Source organism: Suricata suricatta, chromosome 5, assembly GCF_006229205.1.
Source record: "Suricata suricatta isolate VVHF042 chromosome 5, meerkat_22Aug2017_6uvM2_HiC, whole genome shotgun sequence".
NCBI lineage: Eukaryota > Metazoa > Chordata > Mammalia > Carnivora > Herpestidae > Suricata > Suricata suricatta.
This window is the reverse complement of record NC_043704.1, coordinates 42,456,087-42,478,478: the sequence shown is the minus strand read 5'-3', so window position 1 is coordinate 42,478,478 and position 22,392 is coordinate 42,456,087. Positions and strand designations below refer to the sequence as shown.

General features: G+C 37.7%; 1 protein-coding gene across 1 annotated transcript in view; it reads left to right on the top strand.

Annotated features, from left to right (window-relative positions):
• Positions 1-6: 6 nt before the first annotated feature.
• The window catches only part of PROS1 (protein S), a 67,412-nt gene continuing 45,026 nt past the window's right edge, over positions 7-22,392 (top strand). The window contains exon 1 of the mRNA XM_029939162.1: positions 7-127. Coding sequence (XP_029795022.1) covers positions 52-127 — 76 coding nt within the window. The 5' untranslated portion in view covers positions 7-51. The remainder of the gene's footprint in view (positions 128-22,392) is intronic.

Genomic DNA, 22,392 nt, shown 5'->3' with positions numbered 1-22,392 from the left:
CCGCGCCGCGCCACGGCCCCGGTCCCCACCCGCGCCTCCGCCCGCTCCGCGATGAGGGTCCTGGGTGGGCGCTGCGGGGCGCTGCTGGCGTGCCTGGTGCTCGTGCTCCCCGCATCCGAGGCAAACTGTGAGTAATCCATCGCGTCCTGTCTTCTCTCCCCAGCCTCGCCGACGGAGCCGGGAGCCCTGCCGGTAGGATTTTCTTGTCTGGGGCTGCAGCCTGCTAGAAAGTTTCCAGCAAGTCCCGGCAGTCTCGGCTGATGCAGGCAGCCGCGGACCTAGCGGGCCGTGTAATGGTGGGGCAGGGGCAACATATGCCCAGCTCTAGGAGCTCAGTGCTGCCTACAGGACAGATTCAAGAAGCTGGGTGCCACGAATTATCAGTGAAGGAATTGTAGCATCTACCCATTGGCCCTCAACAGCTGAAGTTCCCATCGGAAGACAGGGATGAGCACTTACCAGTATAACAATAGGGGGGAAAGGGCAACCTACTGTTTCATACCCTTTGTGCAAGTGGCTGTCCCCAGGCAGCACCGCTTGCTGCAGTTTACCTCCCTTTTGCAATTCCTGGACTTTGAGCTTGGTTTGCTTATCTCAACATTGACACAACAATTGTTTTAGGATCACTGCTGGTTTGCATGGCAGGAGGCAGATTTCTAACCTTGAAATCAAAAGGACCGTTAAATGTTGTGTTTCTCGGATCATTTTGTACTACTTTTGACAGTCACTGATCTGAGGTCGTGGCATGAATTCTTCGTACTTTATCTATGTATTTCCAGTTCTTCATGTTCCCATGGGTGGATTCAAGGCAGGATATTGAGCTTTCTCTGTAAGGTATATAAGGAATATTGAGGCATTTAGAACATTTTGATTGTCCATTAATTTGTTTTCTAAAGTATCAGCATACTCACTGATTCAAAATGCTTACTTGTACTACGTTTTATTCTCAGGAAATGGCATGGGAGAGATAAACTTTGAATTGCAAAAACTTTTAGGCTGCCTGAAGCTCCTGTAGAAACTTTTCAAAGATGGTAATTTTAGGAGACTTAGGTAGGAATTTACTAACATTCCACTAGTCTGTATCGGTTACTGATCAGGATGAATGAGGTATTTTAAAATTCTAATTTACAGGATGAAACATCATTTGTAGATTTTATATTAAAGAGTTACAATAGCAGCATTGCTGTTCAAACCACTGTCATTAAGCCTATATGTAGGCCACATGTATGAATTCATTATTTATACATTAGCACAATCAAATATTTGCCTGGTAATGGGAAAGAGGCCAAAGTATCTTTCCACATTCACTCCTTGTCATCACAGGAATGTGCTAAACCCTTTCTTTTTGTGAATGGCTGTGTGTATTACACATACCATATATATGAAGAAATGCACTTGTTATATATAAACCCTGAGAGAGAAGTTAATTGTGCAAATACATCACATAAAAACTAGTTGACTCTGTATTGCCTTTATTTTAAGAAGTATGAATAGTTTCATTGGATTAAAAATCATCTCTGCTTAACTGATGAGGAAACTGAGATATGGATGGAATGTTTTTACTCCTAAGATTTTAAGTATGAGATTCAATCAGATCTCTAAATATTTGATTTATAATTCATTGGTTAGTCCATAGAAATACAGTTGCTATTTAAAGAAAAGGTTTACAAATCACAGTTTTAGTTTTGAGGGTTATTAGGAATCGTCCAGTTCAACATCATCGTTTTAACAAGAATTGATCAGAGGTGTTAACTGACTTTGCAGACATTTATATATATGAAAGATATTTTTAATATCTCTTGTGTTTATAATAAATATGAGAGAGGACAGAAAGGGGGAGAGAGACAGATTTAAAATATATACCTATATACATATTTCATCATTTGCCATTAAAACTGTGGTGAAGAGAAATAGGAGAAAAAAGATATTCTTTGACTGTGCTCGTTTGGCCCTATCCAGAGTGTTCCACTTCTAGGTTGGTATAGTGAGTCTACTCTGGACATTACTGACATATTTTTCTTCTCCTTTTCAGTCTCTTCTTTCCTTCCCTAACTATTCCATTCACTGTTTATCTGTATTTTCTTAAATTCCCTTTATTTTGGAGTTCAACATATTGGAATGACGGAGCAATTTTATTAAGTTTGGGAAGAGTTAGACACAATTTCTGGCTCAACAACAACAACACCATACCCTTTGCCATATTTTCTTACCATCAGTTCTATGCCAGGTTACATAAGTACTGCTTCATAATAGATCTTTTCTGTCCACCACATTCAGTATCCTCTTCACAGCTAAATGATCTGTATTTAAACTTTCAACATATTATGAGAAAAAATGAGAAGCTTGATAATACATATATCAGTATTCTTTAGGCATAAGCAACAGTAATGAACTCTTGCTAACTAAAGCAGAAAGAAGGGAAAGAGACAAAAGAAAGGAAGAAAGAAAGAAAAGAAGAAAGAAAGAAAGGAAACAAGGAAGAAAGAAAAAAAAGGAAGGAAGGAAAGAAAGGAAGGAAGAAAGAAAGGGCAGGCTGAGTGAATTTATTGGAAGACTACTGAACAGCATGCTGAAGAACTTGGCCTACAGGAGCCGGACACTTGGGCGTTTCCGTGATCTGTATATACAGTTGGGAACTCAAGCACTCACTGTGTTAGGAACTGCCATCAGATAACCGGGTTCTAATTGCCTTCTAGTCCTGGGTGTCTCCACTGATGATGGAAATTCCTAGGAGAGATAGCTTGATCATTTTGGAGATTCCTGTGACTGACAGCTTGCTAGAATCAGGTGCTGTGCCCCGACAACTCCCAAAAGGGATGGATGCTGCAAGGGAAGGAGAAACAGGAAACAAGGTCTACCCATTCTGATTATCAGCTGTACAACATACACACATGCCCTTCTTCCCATAACCACCATTTGGCAATATTTCAAGTATAATGCAGATGTTTTTAACATAATACAAATAACTAAGGTACAGCAGAAAGGACCTCCTCCTTAGAAGATTCCTGTCGCCACATCCAAAGAAGAAGGCTCAAGGCTACCATTTCCTAGTTTGAGTGATCATCGGGTGATGCCCCTGCATCTTCTGGTTCTGTCACAATCCCATGTCAGTGTGCTATGGTTTATGGATGAAAGGATACATTGTAGTGTACTAACACGTCCATATGCCAATAATAATAATAATTAGACAGCAAAAGAATACATACAAGTACTGACTTTAGGGTAGACTGCCTTTCTTACTTTTGAGCTGGACCTGGTATTTATGACCTCCTCCTTCACTACTCAATTTGACATGTGTCTTGCTTCCAGGTAGTTCCTTTACGTTTGATTTTTTTGTCTGCTCTTGGAGCTGAACCACACCCTTCTCCAGGAAGAACCTGAGCCTTGTTCCTAGCTGTGGTCAGTTGTATCCATGTCTGTTACAATTTGCATCGTGCATAATACTCATCTCGAGGGAGCAGCATTCCTTCTAGCCTTGATTTATATGTGGCAGCATCACTATTTTGCCTTGATTGTTGTCATACCAGCACAAGCAGTCTCAGCTTCTAATTCGCTGGAAAATATATTAGTGCCATAGTGAATGCATTTCTTCTTGGTTTACCAACCTCGAGATGAGCAAGGAAAGAATGCAAAAAACAAAAACCAAAAAAATATGAATAGGTCATTGAATTAATTTCTTAGGCTGCTGTAACAAAGTACCACAAACTGAGTGGCTTAAACAATAGAATTTATTGTTTTACAGTTCTGGAAACCAGAAGTCTGAGATTAAGGTGATAAGATTGATTCCTTCTGAGAGCTGTGGGGGAGACTCTGTTTCATGCCTCTCTCCTTGCTTCTGGTAGCTGCAGACATTTCTTGGTTTGAAGATGGCACTTTCCTTATGTCTTCACATTGTTTTTCCCCTGCACATAAGTGTTACTACTCCAAATTTCCCCTTTTGATAAAGACATCAGTCATATTGGATTAGAGTTCACCTTTATGAACTTGTCTTAACTTGGTCATCTGCAAAACTGCTTTTTCCAAATAAGGTCATATTTGTAAGTAGTAGAGGATTAAGTCATTACCATCTTTATAGGGGATACCATTCAGTCCATGATAGTCAGTAAGCATTATATCATGACAACTCCTTCTTCCCTTTCTACCTTTATTCCTAACCTGTGTATTTCAGCTTTAAAGGAAAAACACTACGTTTTATGATGTCTACTACAAAAAAAGTACACTTTTTTTAAAGTAAGCCCTATGCCCAATGTGGCGCTCAAACTCACAACCCTGAGATCAAGAGTTGCCTGGTCTACTGACTGAGCCGGCGAGGGGCTCCCATAATATACCACATCTTTTAACCACATTTTGGAAGATAGTGTTGTGTCCGAAAAGGCAGTCAGTCCATCATCCTTTAAAGCTAGCTCCTTTCAGGTATTAGGGTACATATTAGGACCTATGAGAACCATAATCAGCATCCTACTGACTTACTTCCTTCACCGTGGAGTTAATTCTTTAGCTAGAGGTAAAGTTGTATGGTTAGTATAAAGCATTAAATAAGCCTACCAACAGTGGTACCGATAGAAGAAAATTAATCTAAATACAGAATAAATATCTCTATGTCCGAGAACAGTGTGCTGCTCCTGCATGATAGGAGAGCCCTAATTAATCAACCATCCACCAAGGACCTGGTTGGATTTTGCAATATGTCCAAACTCTAACAGCAGAAGGAATGGCAATTCTGCTGGCAAATGTGGTTTCTTTTAGTCGTGAGAGCCTAGTAGAGCTTAGTAAGGAAAAGTCTGTATAGTAAGTAAACATTCAAAAATATTAACAATTTAATAAATATTTTTAAAATTAAAAGAAAAAAGAAAAATGAAGGAAGATCAGCCTACACTGGACACACATCCATCGCTGCCTTCTTAAGATAGAATATACTCCCTCTAGTTCACCACAATTCCAGGCATCCCCTGTCATCTTTCATCAAATTCTCTTCCCTTGTTTATGGTAGCTATCTGAAACTTATAGATTTCTGAGTTTGTGACCCTTCTACCGGATTGCCCTGGGGAGGAACACGACTGACAATCCTTAAGTGGATCCATTCTATCCCCTCTTATTATTAAGAACTATAATGTGGTGCTATCTTGTGAGGATTCGGGCGAGAAAACAGATATTCTCACTCAGCTCTAGGCAATTCTTTTCAAACTTCGTTGTCTCTAGACCTGATATCTAGTTCTTTTTAGGTCTCCGAACAACTAAACAGACCATGTACCGCCACTTAGGAAACAGAATAGATCCTGATCTCATTCCAAGCAAAGTGGACAATGAGAAATACTGCTTATAATGTTTGCCCATCGTGAGGTTTTTGTTTCTCCAAAAATTCTTTTTCTCCTCAGGATTCTATTTCAGCCTCAGGGAGGCTATCGTTTGTTTATTTGTTCATTGTAGGCTGTAGCTTCATAGCAGATCTACTTCTGGCTCATATTGCTACATTACAAAGAAGTGTCTGTAAACTAGAGACATCATCTTAAGTAGGCTGTCTGTATGTTTAGTAGGTTGGTCATGGGTTTTTTCTCATGAGGCTGTAAAGGGAGTTCATAGGAGGACTTCTTCAAGTCAGGAGACCGAGCAACCCACACAGGCCACATCATTTTGGGCTTTAGTCCCATCCTTTTCATACCATTTGAATATGTCACAGTTGAACTGCTATTATAACTACATTTTTAGCTAGACGGAAAAGGTAGCATCCAGTTCATGATGAGCTGTTTAAACCACATGGTCACTGGGTATCCTGTGGTCAGATTTGTAGATTTCACTGAGGTCCAGAAGGATGCCAGAAACAGTTTGTCAAGGGTAGACTAATTACTTGCATAAGGAAATAAGACTTGCTCTCTAATCATAAGGACCTCTACTGAAATTCTTCTTTGGGGACTTGCTATGGCACCCTGTACGGTACTAAAGTACCCTGCCATCCTATGGACAGTTTGACACAATTATATCTGATGGGTCACTGGCTAGTCTGACTGACAGACTGCTTGAATTGAACTTTGAACTAGTTAGAGGGCATTTTCTTATTCTGATTCCCATCTACGTCTGGCACCTTCTGGACTCGTATGGTAAATAGACCAGAGTCGAACACCTAAAAATGGAATATGCCTCAAAAATAAGAAGTCGACAAATATGTGTTCTTCCACCTTCACATTGAACACTTAGGTATATAAAAGCTTGTCTCTCACTTGAGCAGGAATATTCTAACATGACCAAATTGCTGCTGAAGATAGTTCAATGCTCTCTGGCCTGGGGAATGGATCACAGTTTGGAGTTTGAGTTTTATTGGATCTATAGTTAGGTAGTTTTAAGACACGATTCCCTTAATCAACTGACCCCCATAAGCCTCAGTTCTAACCGGCAAACCTTAGATTTTAGATGTTTTGCTTCCCTGAAGGCCAATATCTAATAATCAGTAAAGGTTTTTGGAATCTTTTTTTTTAGTTCAGTGACCCCCTGCTGTTAACTTGCTTCAGAGAAAACAGAGAAAAGCTCACAATGTACAGGATGCTTCTTCAAGGACATCTCTCCCCTCTTCAAGAGGTTCTAGATCCATCAACTGATTCAAGATTGGTGATTCAGGAGATGTGGTGATTTCTTTGTACTGTGACTGAAGTACAGCCTCTTTAGCTAACCCAGCGAGGTTTTGGATTATAAAATCCCAAGGAAGAACTTCGTGGGTTGTTTTCCCATCTCATTCGAGGAGGATCTTCACATGTTAGTTCTTTCTCCAGCATTCAGTCCCTGCACTCACCTTGACTTTGATTCGTGTATATTTGGGCGGCCACCTAAGCTCAGCCACCCACCCCCCAGGGTCCTGCCATCCCACCTGAGGTCTGGGAGCCCACTTCCATTATAGCCTCTCCCACCAGCACTTCTGATCCAGGGAGAACAGCCAGTAAAATGCTTTTTAGAAAGCCCATGGGTTTCCTTAATAATTATTTCTGTGATACTCTTGAAAATACTTTCTTTTATTTCATACTGGGGAGTGAGATGGTTAAGTGAGAAAGTGAATAGGTAGGAACCATGTGAGAGATTCAAGCCAGAATGTTTGTCCCCTAGTCTTTGTGAATTCTTTCTTTAATATTATGCCAAGGAATGTCAGGCTTTTCAGTTATTTTAGGGTGTGCCAGGGTTTTGTCTAGGATGGCATTAGCCAACCAAGCCAACTGTTAGAACTGTAATCAGTGGCCGTAGCCAGCACATGGGATGGAATAGGCGATATTAATACATTCCGTCTGACGCAAAATTACACGTCTTTTTGTATTAGTTTTCTATTATTGTGTAACAAATTACCACAAACTTAACATCTTGAAACAGCACAGTATGTTATCTCATAGTCCAGCCACAAGTCCAGGGACGTGCTCAGGGTCTCACAACGCTAAAATCAAGGGGTCCACCAGGGCTGAGGTCTCATCTGAAGCATTTTCTTTCAAGAGCACTAATCTCTCCAGGGAGAGGAAGGAGAAAGGACAGCCATGAAGGAGGTGGCCTTGTGCATGGAAGTAACAAAACTCACATCTGCTTATAGTTCTATAGTTCCAACTCAGGGAAGCACATGGAATATTTGGTCAGCATTGCTTGTTACAAATCTTTTTCCTCTAAGGTTAAGATTACTATTTCTTCCTCTGTAGAAGCACAAACACTTATTGCTTATTTAACTTCTGGTAATATATTTACAAAATGTGAGGTTGTATTAACTACTTGTTAAATAGGGAGGGCATAATTAACGGTGCCCAACTGACCTAAGCTGGGATATAGTATGGTGACTGTGAGTTGGTGGTTAATGTAGCAGGGTGAAAAACACAGGGTAACAGTTGATACTGAAATTATTCCTCTTGTGAGAACTGTTACTATTTTACCTTGAAAAGTTGCTTTAGATTTAGAAAGTGAAGTCCTGAAAACATGATCTATAGCTTTGCTACTCTAGAATAGTTCATGCACCAGTAGAGGGAGCGTTACCTGCGAGCTTATTGGAATCCTGCGAGCTTATTGGAATCGAAGGCTCTCTGGCCCCACCCCAGACCTACCAGTTCAGAATACGCATTTTAAGAAGACCCCAGGTATCTCCTATGCATGTTTAAAATTTGAATAATGCTTGGTCTATAGGGAGATAGCAGGAAAGGTTGATTAAAGGTTTTGCATAAGAAGTGAATGGAAATTTACAGTGGCGGCGGTAGGGGAATAGCAGTAGGAGGCAACCAAGACACAGAAGGGGAGAGGATGTCGGAGAAGGGAGAAAAGAAGCTGAGCCCCATGGCAAGAGAATGCAGCCTGTGGAAAGGTCTCCGGGAAGAAAATAGTAGATGTGAGATGGACAGAGGACCTTTAGGAACTGGCTTTTTAAAAAAATTTTTAAGACTCGACTTTAAATTGCAAAAATTGCGTTAATGTAAACTATAGCCCTTCACACCTCCCTCCACCACTGCCCCCAGTGTTTCTTCAGAAGAGGTTCTTTCCTCTCTAGGTTGGTTAAGAATAAAGAGAAGAAGGGCACCAGATAGCTCACTTGGTTGAGCATCTGACTTCGGCTCAGATAGTGATCTCACAGTTTGTGAGTTCAAGCCCCTCGTTCAGGCTCTGTGGTGACAGCTCAGAGCCTGGATCCTCCGTCAGATTCTGTCTTCCCTTCTCTCTGCCCCACCCCTACTCATGCTCTGTCTCTCAAAAAATGAATAAATGTTAAAACGTTTTTTAAAAAGAACTAAGAGAAGAGTTCCATAGACATGCAACGAGTTGAAGAGTTTAGTGGAAGCTAACACACTGAGTGAATAATGACCTGTAAGCACCTCAGCTACAAAAGAATGCAGAAGTCTTAACAGATGTTTTATCAGGTATGGGATTGGATTTTGGTCACCAGTCAGTGAATCAAAAAGGACAAGATGGAGGCACCTGAGTGACTCAGCTGGTTAAATATCCAACCCTTGGTTTCAGCTCAGGTATGATCTCACAATTGGTGAGTTCGAGCTCTGCATCAGGCTCTGCTCAGTCACTGGGGAGCCTGCTTGCAATTCTCCCTCTCTCCCTCTCGCTCTCGCTCTGGCCCTCTCCTGTTTGTTCTCACTCACTCTGTCTGTCAAAATAGATAAATAGACTAAAAAAAAAGGGCAAGATGGTATGTGACATTAGCAAAACTCAGGTTATCTTTAAATTGGTAAGCTTTGACCAAGGGTAACATTTTGTTAACGCTAAAAGGAAAAAACTCGCTTTGGTGATGCAAAAACAGATCGTAGTCTTGACTCTTTTTTTCTATTGAGTGAAGCAAATCTTTTTTACCGAAGTATTCCTATTTTACTTTGTACGTATTTTGGAAATATATATAAGTAAATAATTATAATAATTTGGGGGGTGGGCAAAAATTCAGTAATTTTAGACAAGAAAATACTGTGCACACAAGATTGGAAGAAAATGGATGATATTTTAATAGTGGGTACCTTTAGAAAGTAGAGTCATGACACTTTCTTTTTTTCTTTTCAACTTTTTATTTAAATTCCAGTTACTAGTTAACATATAGTGCAGCCTTGGTTTCAGGAGTAGAATTCAGTGATTCATCACTTACATACAACTCTCTCCTTGTTTTCCTTTTTGTTTTTAATAACTATAATAAATTGTGTTATTACTCCAGTGTAGGAAACAACCTCATATAAGAGTTCTGTTTATATTATATTGTTCTAAATATGGAAATTGAATCCTCCAGGCTTGAGGAGAAGTGAAATAAAGATAATTTATCTAAATAGATTCTGAGTGTTTCTACAGTGAGTACAGTAATAGAGACTGGTTCTAGGCCATTAGTAAAATTCTTATCAGTTCCCTTCATTTTTTTAAAATGGACTTTAAAAAGTCACATTCAAGAAAAACAGCATTTAAATCTTCATAAAAATGGTAAAATTATAACTTCTTGTATTTGTGTAATAGTTTCCATCTTTCAAAATGCTGCGTTTGGCATTTTCTCATTGAGTTTCACAGCTGGTCTGTGATGCACCTTCCCATCTTTAGGAAAGTGGTACTGTTACTCTCCTTCTACAGAAAGTTATTACTGCCTCTTTCTTTCCCTGCTCTCATTTGAGCTTCTTGAGGACGTAGTTTATTCTAGCAGTCTCTATTTCCTTTCTTCTTTCTGGTATACCGCCCACTGGTATTGGTGATGGGGAATGTTAATGGCGATCTGATTGTTAAACCAACTACATTTTAACTCTCATCCCAAATAATGGTAATGATTATTATTAACTTCTTTGCAACATTGGACACTGTTGAAATGATCTTTTTGAAATTGACCTCCTTTTATGTCTATAACATTATCTTCTTCAAATTTTCATTCTCTCTTGGGGCAGTTGGGGGTATCAGTCGGTTGAGCATCTGCTCTTGATCTCAGCTCAGGTCTTGATCTCAGGGTCTTGAGTTCAAGCCCTGCTTTGGGGACATGCTGGTTGTGAAGCCTACTTAAAAAAATTCTTTTTTCTTTTTCTATTCTATTTTTTCTATTTTTCCTATTTTTACATAATAGTATGTATTACTAATTTTATTTCTGTTATTTTGTTTATCTCTGTTTTCCCTTAAATATTAAAGTTTCCTTGGGTTCCACTTTGGCCTCTGGCCTCACTGAACATCTTTGTCCAGCTTAAGCTACTAGGTATATTCTACTGATTCCTTAACATTTTTAAACCGTGCAAGTAATCCATAATTAATATGATCTAATTTGGGAATACAGATATGCACCAAACAAAAATAAAATAAAATAAAATAAATACTAAAATAAAATAATATAAAATAATAAAATAAAATGCATCAGTAGTTCACTAGCCAGAGACCAAAGTAATGTTTTGCTCTGTATTCTTCTAAGCAACTTTGTCTGCATATACACATTCTTAGAAATTAAAATACATAAATACAAGAATGAAATTGTGCTCTAATACTATTTTTTCTCTTTTTATTAAAAGTTCTTAATGTTTATTTTTGAGAGTGACGAAGACAGAGTGAGTGGGAGAGGGGCAGAGAGAGAGAGGGAGACCCAGAATCTGAAGCAGGCTCCAGGTTTCTGCATCTTGCCCAATGCAGGGCTGGAACCCATGAACCTTGAGAACATGACCTGAGCTGAATTCAGACACTTAACTGACTGAACCACCCAGCCACTCTTTTTAAATTTATTTTTTATTTTATTTTATTTTTTCTAATTATTTTTAACTTGATGTTTCACTTAAAAATATGATGAGGCACCAGAACCCATAAAATAACTAGGAATAAATCTAACCAAAGATGTGAAAAATCTATACACTGAAAACTATAGAAAGCTTATGAAAGAAATTGAAGAAGACACAAATAAATGGAAAAATATTCCATGCCCATGGATGGGAAGAACAAATACTGTTGCAGTGTCAATACTACTTCAGAGCAATCTACGTAGTCAATGCAATCCCTATTAAAATAACACCAGCATTCTTCACAGAGCCTGAACAAACAATCCTAAAATTTGTATGGGACCAGAAAAGATCCTGAATAGTCAGAGTAATCCTGAAGAAGAAAACCAAAACTGGAAGCATCACAGTTACAGACTTTAAGCTGTATGACAAAGTTGCAATTATTAAGACGCTATAGTACTGGCACAAAAACAGACTCATATATCAATGGAATAGAACAGAGGACCCAGAAATGGACCCACAAACATATTACCAACTAATCTTTGACAAAGCAGAAAAGAGCATCTAACGGAGAAAAGTCTCTTCAGCACATAGTGTTGGGAAAACTGGACAGCAACATGCAAAAGAATGAACCTGGACCACTTTCTTACACCATATACAAAAATAAACTCAAAACGGATGAAAGACCTAAATGTAAGACAGAAAGCCATCAAAATCCTAGAGGAGAAAACAGTCAACAATCTCTTTGACTTCGGCCACAGTAACTTCTTACTTGACAGGTCTCCAGAGCCAAGAGAAACAAAAGCAAAAATGAACTATTGGGACCTGTTCAAGATAAAAACCTTCTGCACAGTGAAGGAAACAGTCAGCAAAACTAAAAGGCAACCAACGGAATAGGAGAAGATATTTGCAAATGACATGTCAGATAAAGGGTTAGTATCCAAACTGAATCCAAAATAATTTATCAAACTCAACACACAAAAACTAAATAATCCTGTGAATAAATGGACAAAAGACATGAAGAGACACTGTTCCAAAGAAGACATCCAGATGGCTAACAGACACATGAAAAGATGCTCAACATCACTCATAATCAGGGAAATACAGATCAAAACCACAATGAGATACAATCTCACACAGTCAAAATGACTAAAATGAACAATTCTGGCAATGACAAATGTTGTTAAGGATGCAGAGAAAGAGGAACCCTTTTGCACTGCTGGTGGGAATGAAGACTGGTAAAACCACTCTGGAAAACGGTATGGAGATTCCTCAAAAAATTAAAAAATAGAACTACCCTATGACTCAGCAATTGCAGTACTAGGTATTTATCCAGAGGATACAGGTGTGCTGTTTTGAAGGGGCACATGCACCTCAATGTTTATAGTAGCACTTTTGATAATAGCCAAACTATGGAAAGTTGGAAAGAGCCCAAATGTCCATCAACTGATCAGTGGATAAAGAAGAAGTGAGAGGCGCCTGGGTAGCTCAGTTGGTTAAGTGTCCGGCTTCGGCTCAGGTCAGATCTTACGGTTCGTGGGTTCGAGCCCCGCGTCAGGCTCTGTGCTGACTGCTAGCTCAGAGCCTGGAGCCTGCTTCAGATTCTGTATCTCCCTCTCTCTCTGACCCTCCCCTGTTCGCACTGTCTCTCTCTGTCTCTCAAAAATAAATAAAAAGCATTAAAAAATTTTTTTAAGAAGTGATACACACACACACACACAGGAATATTACTCGGCAATCAAGAAGAATGAAATCTTGCCATTTGCTACAGTGTGGATGGAACTAGAGTGTATTATGCTCAGCAAATTAGTCAGAGAAAGAAAAATATATGACTTAACTCATGAGGAATTTAAGATACAAATTAGTTGAACATAAGGAAAGAGAAGCAAAAGTAATATAAAAACAGGTAGGGGGACAAATCATAAGAGACTCTTAAATACAGAGAACAAACTGAGGATTGCTGGAGGGATTTGGGGTGGGGAGATGGGCTCAATGGGCAAAAGGCATGAAGGAGGACACTAGTTGGATGAGCACTGGGTGTTATATGTAAGTGATGAATCACTAAAATCTGTTCTTCAAATCATTATTATCCTATGTGTTAACTAACTTTGATGTAAATTTAAAAAATTAATTAATTAAAAAAATAAAATATGACAGTGGTTTTCATGTCAATAAATTCTGTCACACTTTAAAATAGATTTATAATTTTCTTTCATATATGTTCATCACAATATATTTAATCAAAATATATCTTTGGAGATTTACATTGTTTCCAGTGTTTTGCTTCTATCAATAAAATTGTGGTAAACATATTCATAAGTATTTCTTTACTTTTGTCCATATTTGTTTCCTCAGATTAATTTCCTAGAAATACAATGGTTAGCTGAATTCTAAAAGTTTCAGGTATATATTGTTAGATTTCTCCTGGAAATGTGTTTTTAAAACACATTAAGAGTTCCTAATTCCTCTCATCTTTACCAACATTAGACATGAACTTCTTTTTAAGTCTTTGTCAGTGCAATAGGAATAAAAATGGGGGTGACATTCTTGCGGTGGGAGAAGAAAGTAGTCCATTCTGTTTTTAAGTTTATCCATTAACTTTTTAATTTCAAAATCATATTTTAATTCTCTCCTTCTCCCTTTTCATAGCAGCCTACTTTTGTTTTACGGATGCCAGATCCTCTCAATTTATTTTAGGATATTTAGTGTATATTTTTAAGTTATCTTCTGTGTCTCTAAACCATCTTTATATGAACACTAGTGTTTCTCATCAGCTCCAAAAATTTTTCTACCTGTGCTTACATAATACTTTTCTTTCTCCATTGCCTCTGTTTTCTCTCTAGAACTCTTTCAGAATTGATTCTTTATGACTTTGACTCATGTGTTTTTTGTATCTTTGAAATTTTGCTCTATATTGTAGGTGATATCTTTCACTTTCTCTTTCAACCCTTCTATATTGGCAATCATATTGTAAATTTCTTGCAGTATTTTTTTCTTTGATTTTACTTTCATCCTTTTATGGATGCATTTACTTCTTAAGTCACTATGAGGATATTCATTAGACTTAAGAGTCTTTTAAAGTTCTCTTCTCTGAATTACCTGTTTTTTGTATCATTTATTTTTTCATGCTGTTGGTAGCTATTAATGTTTTTCCTCCATATTTCTGAGGATTATTGATTGTCTCTTCATATGTAACCAACAGTACTGGAGAGGCTTTAGGTGACTTGTGTGGGTTTCTTCTATTGTTGTGTATATGGATCTAGTTTCATGCTAGTCTTTATTTTTTTTTTTAAGGGAGAGTTAGTAGTAGCTTTTCATACACTCATTGCATGACTCATTTATACAATTAATGTTTGTTGAGCCCACTCTGAGTGTACTGATTCGTGTATATTGGGATGTACTGGAAAACCCGTGCTGTGTCATTGCTGGACTTTTGCATTAATCCTCTGCTTCTAGTTGCCTTTCTCCCACTCTCCCACAAATGCTGTATTACAGTCTTTCTGAGACTTGATTTCTCAAAGGCAAGAGTTCTTACTTCTGCTATATCTCTATGGGTATACTTTGGATCAAGGCTTTCTCTCCCTTATTTATTAATAGGCTTTCCCTAGTTTTCCAGCTTCTGGGGAATTTGTTAAAGTCCTTATCTGCCAAAGACCCTTCCCATTGTCTCAACTTTTCTGGGTTATTTGTTTTTAAAATTCTCTTGCAATCATTTTAATCCTCCTGGGGAGAGAATAGATAAATGCTCTCTAACATCACTAACCACTTTCCATGTCTTTAAGGAAGATCTAGAAATAGTCACCAACCTCCTTGCCTTATATATTAGTCTCTCTGGACTACTCTGACAAAAATATTGTAGACTTGGGTTAAACAAGGGAAATTTATTTTCTCACAGTTCTGGAGGCTGGAAAATCCAAGATGAAAGTTTTGGCCACTTCAATTTCTAGTAAGAACTCTCTTCCTGGCTTGCAGACCTGGCTTTCTCATGTTGTTCTCACATGGCCTTTCCTCAGGGCTCATATGCTTGCAGGGAGCAAGGGAGAGAGACAGAGAGAGAGAGAGAGAGAGAGAGAGAGAGATCCCACACTAGTGTTCCCTCTTATAAGGACACTAATTCTGTGGCATTAGGGCCCCACCCTCATGACCTCATTTAACCTTAATTATTTCTATAGAGGCCCCTTTTCCAAATACAGCTGTACTGGGGATTTCCACTTAAACATATGAATTGAGGAGGTGGGGCATGGGAGGTGGACATAAAGATTCAGACCCGTAATGCCAAATATTCAGTCCATAAGGCTTTGTCAAGTGGAACACAGTTGCTTAATTTATTATTTTTGTTACTATGGAAAGAGGGAGGTAGGTTTTTTAACTTTGTGGCTAATTTCTTTAAAAGTGAGCCTGAGTTTCTGTATGTTAAATGTACCTTTCCTGGGGCACCTGGGTGGCTCAGTTGGTTAAGCGTCTGACTTCAGCTCAGGTCATGATCTCACGGTTTGTGGGTTTGAGCCCCGCGTCGGGCTCTGTGCTGACAGCTAGCTCAGAGCCTGGGGCCTGCTTCAGATTCTGTGTCTCTCTCTCTGACCCTCCCCTGCTCACGCTGTATCTCTCTCTCTCTCTCAAAAATAAATAAAACAGTAAAAAAATTTAAATGTACCTTTCCTCATTACTTGTTTTATTATCCCTCTTGCTCCCATTCCTTATCCCAATCACTTTCTCCCTTTTCTTTAATAAAATATTGTATTCCATTCTTATTTAGACTGTGTCTTATAGCCTTTTAGAAAGTCAACAAGGGGCTAGCAAAAATTTAGAAATTGAATTCTAAGCGTTTATTCAATACTATACCAACATTCCAAATAATCTCATTTCCACAGGAGCACTTAAAAAAGTATATATCCTAGGAGTCAAAAGAGAAGCATCTAGAGTCTTTCTAAGTCTTGCTTCTTATCTGGGAGATATTGCAGGAAATAAGATAGTGAAAAATTAGGCCAACTCTTTTTTTGTTGCCTTTAAAAATGTCCAGGAACACTTTGCCTGTTGCTTTTCCAAACATAAACACAGACACAGGCCAGTGAACTAATAACATTAATTGATGCTATCCTAACAAATAGGTCAAATAGAACAAAAACACAACTTTTCCTGTGCTGTGACCTCTTGGTACATGACGTCAAAATCAGATGGTGTTTTAATGTCCTGGTGTGTAGGAGATAAAAAAGACAGTGAAAGCTGACTGCGGGAAATGTCTTGTGCACTTCATAAAAGAGACCTCCTACTGTAGCCTCAGGGAGTATAACTGCAGGGTAGTAGTCCGGATAAGAAAAGAGAGAGCTATAGAAAATTCCTCTGCATACCTTGCCAAAATCTGAACTCTGAGCCCCTTCAAACAAAGTACCTTAATTTATCACTCACCAAGAGCAAATAAGTCAGATGAAAAAAATGATTAATGTAGTGTTTTGCTTTCTGGGTAATAAGCTGCCTGTTCTGTCTTTTGGGTAGAAGTATTTGTTGTTTTGGAAGGAATAACTGAAATGCACCACTTTCTCTGTCTACGGCTACAATCAAAGGTTTTAACTTTGGGGAAACAAGAGCAGAGTGTTTGATTTCTTCTTTTTTTCCCCTCGAATTGGGACCGTACATTAAAATTACAATTAAATCTTAGAGTAAGGAAAGGTCCATGTCACTCCTGTTGTGGCTAAACAGTTCAGGCATTGTTTCCCTCCTTATCCAGAAGGGGGGTCAATAGTGGCATTTTTTAAAATGCCATCAATGGCTTTTTAACTTCTAAATGAAAACCAACCTTCATCTCTTCTAATCCAAATGTTTCCAGGACTCACCTTTATATGTACAACACATAACTCACAGATTATTTCCTCTTTTTTCTTTCCCAGTTTAAACTCTTATCCAGATCTATTCCTTATAATTCTTGACTTTATTAAAGTATTTCTTACTAGCTTATTTTTTGCTTAGTCATCTTGAAGAATGGATAGTTCACCTTTAGAGAATACTTTTTCTAACACTTTTCTAACCTTTAACATAAAACTATGTGGAACACCTGGGTGGCTCAGTTGGCTAAGTGTCCGACTTCGGCTCAGGTCATGATTTCATGGTTCATGGGTTCGAGCCCCGCATCGGGCTCTGTGTTGACAGCTCAGAGACTGGAGCCTACTTCAGATTCTGTGTCTCCCTCTCTCTGACTCTCCCCTGCTCGTGCTGTTTCTCCCTGTCTCAAAAATAAATAAAACATTTAAAAAAAGATTAAATTTAACATAAAAATATGAGAAGAATCAATTGCTCAACAACATAGTCCTCAATGTAAACAAAAGTAAGAACTTACAGAAAAGCAAGTGTAACAGCTCTCTTCAAAACAATTGACCTAAAAAAGATTGAAGTGTAGCATGCATACAGACATAGCATATCTTCCTGAAAGCTTCTCTGAAAATTGGTAATAATTATGTAGGCTGACAAATGCCTAATTAAAAATCTATCTTTTGAGAGGGAGTCTGGGTGGATCAGTCGGTTGAGTGTCCGACTCTTGATCTCAGCTCAGGTCTTCATCTCATGGTCATGAGTTGCAACCTTACGTTGGGCTCTGTGCTGGGCATGAAGCCTGCCTTAAAAAAAAAAATCTATGTTTTTGTTTTTCATAGTCCTTGTAACCTTCATATTTTAAAATATCCCTCCTCAACTAGAAATGTTCTGTGGTAGAAATATTTATGGAAAAAAATGAAACATTCTACATTTGATGATTGTGTGATTATTTTAAATACAATTGGTAATATCTGGACATATGTTTTCCCATCGTTATTAACTAACGGTTCTTCTATATGATATGCAGTTCTATATTTCTCAGGCTTTGATTAAGGAAACATGCCATTTTAACAGTTGACTCGTATGAGACACAGTTATATCTCAACGTATTGTCTAGTTGTTCTATTTGTACCCTGAAAGCAATTTTCCACTGCTTCACCCCACAGTGAAGCAGAAACAAGACTCCAAACACTCTGCCAACCCAAATGCCAGAGATTCTCAGAGTAGGTTTTCATTCTTGGGATGCCAGATAAGTAGAGCCTGGGGACAGGAGCGACAGAAAGCAGAACTAAAGAAGAGATGAGCTTTTGGAAGGGGAGATGTGAGAAACATCTTTGCAAAGGACAAGAGAACGGAATGGAGATCCAGAGGATGGGCTGTCCTAATGCATGAACCTCCTTCATCTCCTTCATCTGAAACCTCACTCACATCTGACTAATCAGTTTTGGGCAACTTGCAGATCAGGGCAACCCCCCTGAACAGACGGTAGCAAGTCTGAACTTATGTGGGAAAGAGCCTGAGGAAAGTACCTCCTCATGACCATGGTGGAAATCAGTTGAACACTGGGAAATTCTCCTGTGAGCAGAGGCAATGTTATTACCACTATCCTAATTACAGGTGCTTTGATGAAGTACCAATAACAATTGATTACTTTTTTGGAGATGAGACAATCAAATTTTATGCTCAAAACACAAAGATTTGCCCCCACAGAAAATATTGACGGGAACATATGAAGGCTGTTAAGACAATATCAAGAAAGAATTCCAGTTAATGTTTGAACAATGATTATGTTATTGACATAGTTGTTCAACCTGCTACGACACTCTTTTGAAGAAGGGAGGACTCAGATAAGTTAATAATGTAAATAGTTCCATCATTCTTCTAACCTGAAAGACTCTTAACGGAACATAATAACCTGAAATTTTGAATCTGAATGTAACACTTTTCAAGCAGCAAGGTTGGGTTTTAACAAAGTCTTTCTTGAAAATCTTGATCCAAAGAAGTGAAACAAATGATCAGCCACAGTGTAGTAATGCAAAAGGAGAACAAATTTTGGAGGCAGCCTTGGCTCTGTGCTCAGCTGTGTGAACTTGGAGGGATGAACTCAGCTTCCCTGAGTTGTAGTTAGTTCATGTATAAAATGGGGACAATGACCCTCTACTTAGAACAGTTGTCATTAGTATTAAAGGAGATAATGTAAAAACAGCATATGTATGCTTATATGCCATGACTATTCTGATAAATAATGGAATTTTTTAGACATTCCCACAGCCCAGCAGGGTGAATGCTTTTAGGTGGAGAGACTGAGGCAGCTGGTAAACGCACTTCTAACGCACTTATTTTTCTCATCCTCCCCTTCTGTAGTTCTTAAGTTGGATCTGTGATGTGATGTTTATATTTTTTTGAAAAGAAATAGACTCCTTTGAAAGCACACGTGTTTAACGGATGGCTTTATTTTCTAAAGGACAGTAAACGTATTATTGAAGATTTCAAACTTGTCCATGACACAGTCACATCATTTCTTTTTTTAAATCAAGTACATTATGGTCATTGGAGAGGCAGAATATACAGAAGAAAGAGCACAGTATTAGAAGGATGGGTATATTTAAATCCCTGTCCCATTAGACCACATCCTAACTCTATGACCTTGGGCCAAATCATGAAGCCTCTCTCAGCTTAAGTTTCTTTAAGTAACTCAAGAAAAGTGCAGATGATAATTCTGTACTCTATTTCATTATTTATGTGAGGATCAAAATGAAATAATATACACATTGAAAATTATTAAGTACCATGCCAATTTAAAACATCATGGGTTTGAACCTAGATGAAATAAAACATAAACATTCAAATCTATACAAAATAATTTTTTTAGGGTAGCTATCTTGCATATGTTTTATGTAAGTTTCATCATCTCTGAAATAACAGAGGCTATTTCGTTTCCTTCTACTTTTATAAACTTATGTGAGCATTCCTTTAAACGTCTACCTTAGTTCTCTCTGGACACTTGAAAGCTTTCTCTTTCACACATGTGAATAGAGTCTGTGTTTTCAAACCTGTTCTGTGTCCTGTAGCAGGTCCCCTGTAGAGAACAAGATATTCTTAAATATCAATATTAAGATCTAAAGTCCAAAACTTAATATTCCATAAGGAGGAAATGCCAAAAAGTGATGATTATGGTTAGTTTCCTAAGTACATTTGACCTTGACTTTTTGATTATTTAATTACTATTTATCTTTCAAAGAAAGATGCTATTGTTTTCCCCAGAAAAACTACATATTTGCTTTGAAATTCAGAAGGGACAAGTTTTTGCTATATTTATTAAAGGTAGCATCATTAAGACTATTTCAAGTAAATAAGATAATTGGCCATGTCAGACTCTTTCATTGTGGATAGGGATACCATTTATCAGTCAGTAATACACTTGGGAGGTAATATGCTACAGAAAAGCACCTGTTAGACACACACAGCCTTGATTAATCTTGATCTTGATGGATAATGATAAAGCTGGTAAAATATAGAGTTAAAAATATAACCTAAACATTTTATTTATTTAATCATCCCATTTAAACTTCTGTTTTGGCAAGTAGAAGAAATAGTAACATTACTTCCCTCCCTCTTGAAAGATTTTTTATTACTTAATCCTTTTGCTTTTTTTTCTTCCTTCTATTGTCATCTCTTGTGTGTGCCTTATTTGCCAGGTAATAAGATAAGAAAGAGAAAAACAAAATTATCTGTTTATATTACTTGCTTATCTTAATGAAAGAACCATTTGTGATTAAAATCAGGATAAAAAAATTATTTGTAGATTTTATTTTTGGTTAAAAAATATTATAAAATCATGGTCTGTTTACCTACTAAAACAATGACACCACAGCTCCATATCATCTATTATTTTTTTTTCATTTGTAATTGCAATCAGTAGTTTGAGTGTCTCCTCAAACTCTTTTCTTTGGATTTGTCCACACGATACTTACATGTCTACAAGTATGGATGAAATACATCAGATTACGCTATAGGTGTGGCATTCCACAATTTTCATTTTTAATTTTTTAAATATTTATTTATTTTTGAAAAAGACAGAGATTGGGAGGGGCAGAGAGAGGGAGACACAGAATCTGAAGCAGGCTCCGGGCTCTGAGCTGTCAGCACAGAGCCTGACCCAGGGCTCCAATTCATAAACCAGGAGATCATGACCTGAGCTACAGTTGGACACTTAATCAACTGAGCCACCCAGGCACCCCTGACAATTTTTATTTATTTATTTTTTTAATGTTTACTTATTTTTGAGAGAGAAAAGAGTCAGAGACAGAGCACAAACAGGGAAGTGGCAGAGAGTGAGGGAACCCAGAATCCGAAGGAGACTCCAGTCTACATGCTGTCCACCAACAGTCCAACATGAGGCTCAAACTCATGAAAGGTGAGATCATGACCTGAGCCGAAGTTGGATGCTTAACCAACTGAGTTCACCCAGGCGCCCCTTCATTTTTAATTTAATAGCATATTTTGAAGATTTTCAGGGTAAGCTTATCTTCCTTACAATGATAGCTACATATTATTCCACGGTACAGATGTATTATAGTTTATTTTTCCATTCCCTTCATGAGAGTTATCTAGGTTGTTTGTAATTTTTGATGTACAGATTTTCAATAAACATTCTATATGTACGTTTTCCAGCACACGTGCATATCTCTAAGACATCGTTAGAAGCAGAATTGTTGAGTTGAAGAGTATGCATGCTTATATTTTCAGCTACTACCAGATTACCTTAAAATAATGCTTACCTGTATGTGTTCCCACCACTGATGTACAAGAATACTTATTTCCCCTTACTCTCCCCAATACCTGATATTATCAGCTTTTTAAGTTTGTGCAAATCTAATGGGCAAAATCTAGTTAAAAATGCGTAATAAACATCTTTTCATATGTTTATTGGCCATTTTTCTTTTCTCTGTAGTGATGTTTATATGATTTTGATTATAGTATTTTCTTTATATTCTTTATATCATTTTGTTATTTAAGCTTGCACACATATTCTTGTTATTCATTGTCTGACTGCTGTTGTTGTTATTGTTTTAGTTTGCAAAAGTTGTTTATATATTCTGGCTGTAATTTTTTCCATTCTACATCATGAAATATTTTCCTCCAATCTGTCGCTTGATGTTGAACTTTGTTTTGTTATTTTTGTTGTTGTTGTTCAATTGCTTAAAGTTTGTTATATAGTCAATATTACCAAATTTTTCTCTTTGCCTTCTGTATTTTGTGCTTTGTACAAAGCCTTCCTCGTTTCAAAAATTTTATTTTCCTTTGTATGAATAAATCAAATGTGTTAGCTCATCAGGTGTCTTTCAAATAGCTGATTAGACTGTACTCCTGCATTTCTCTATCTTTTATAGAGATCACATGATTTTCCATTAAAATTGAGAAA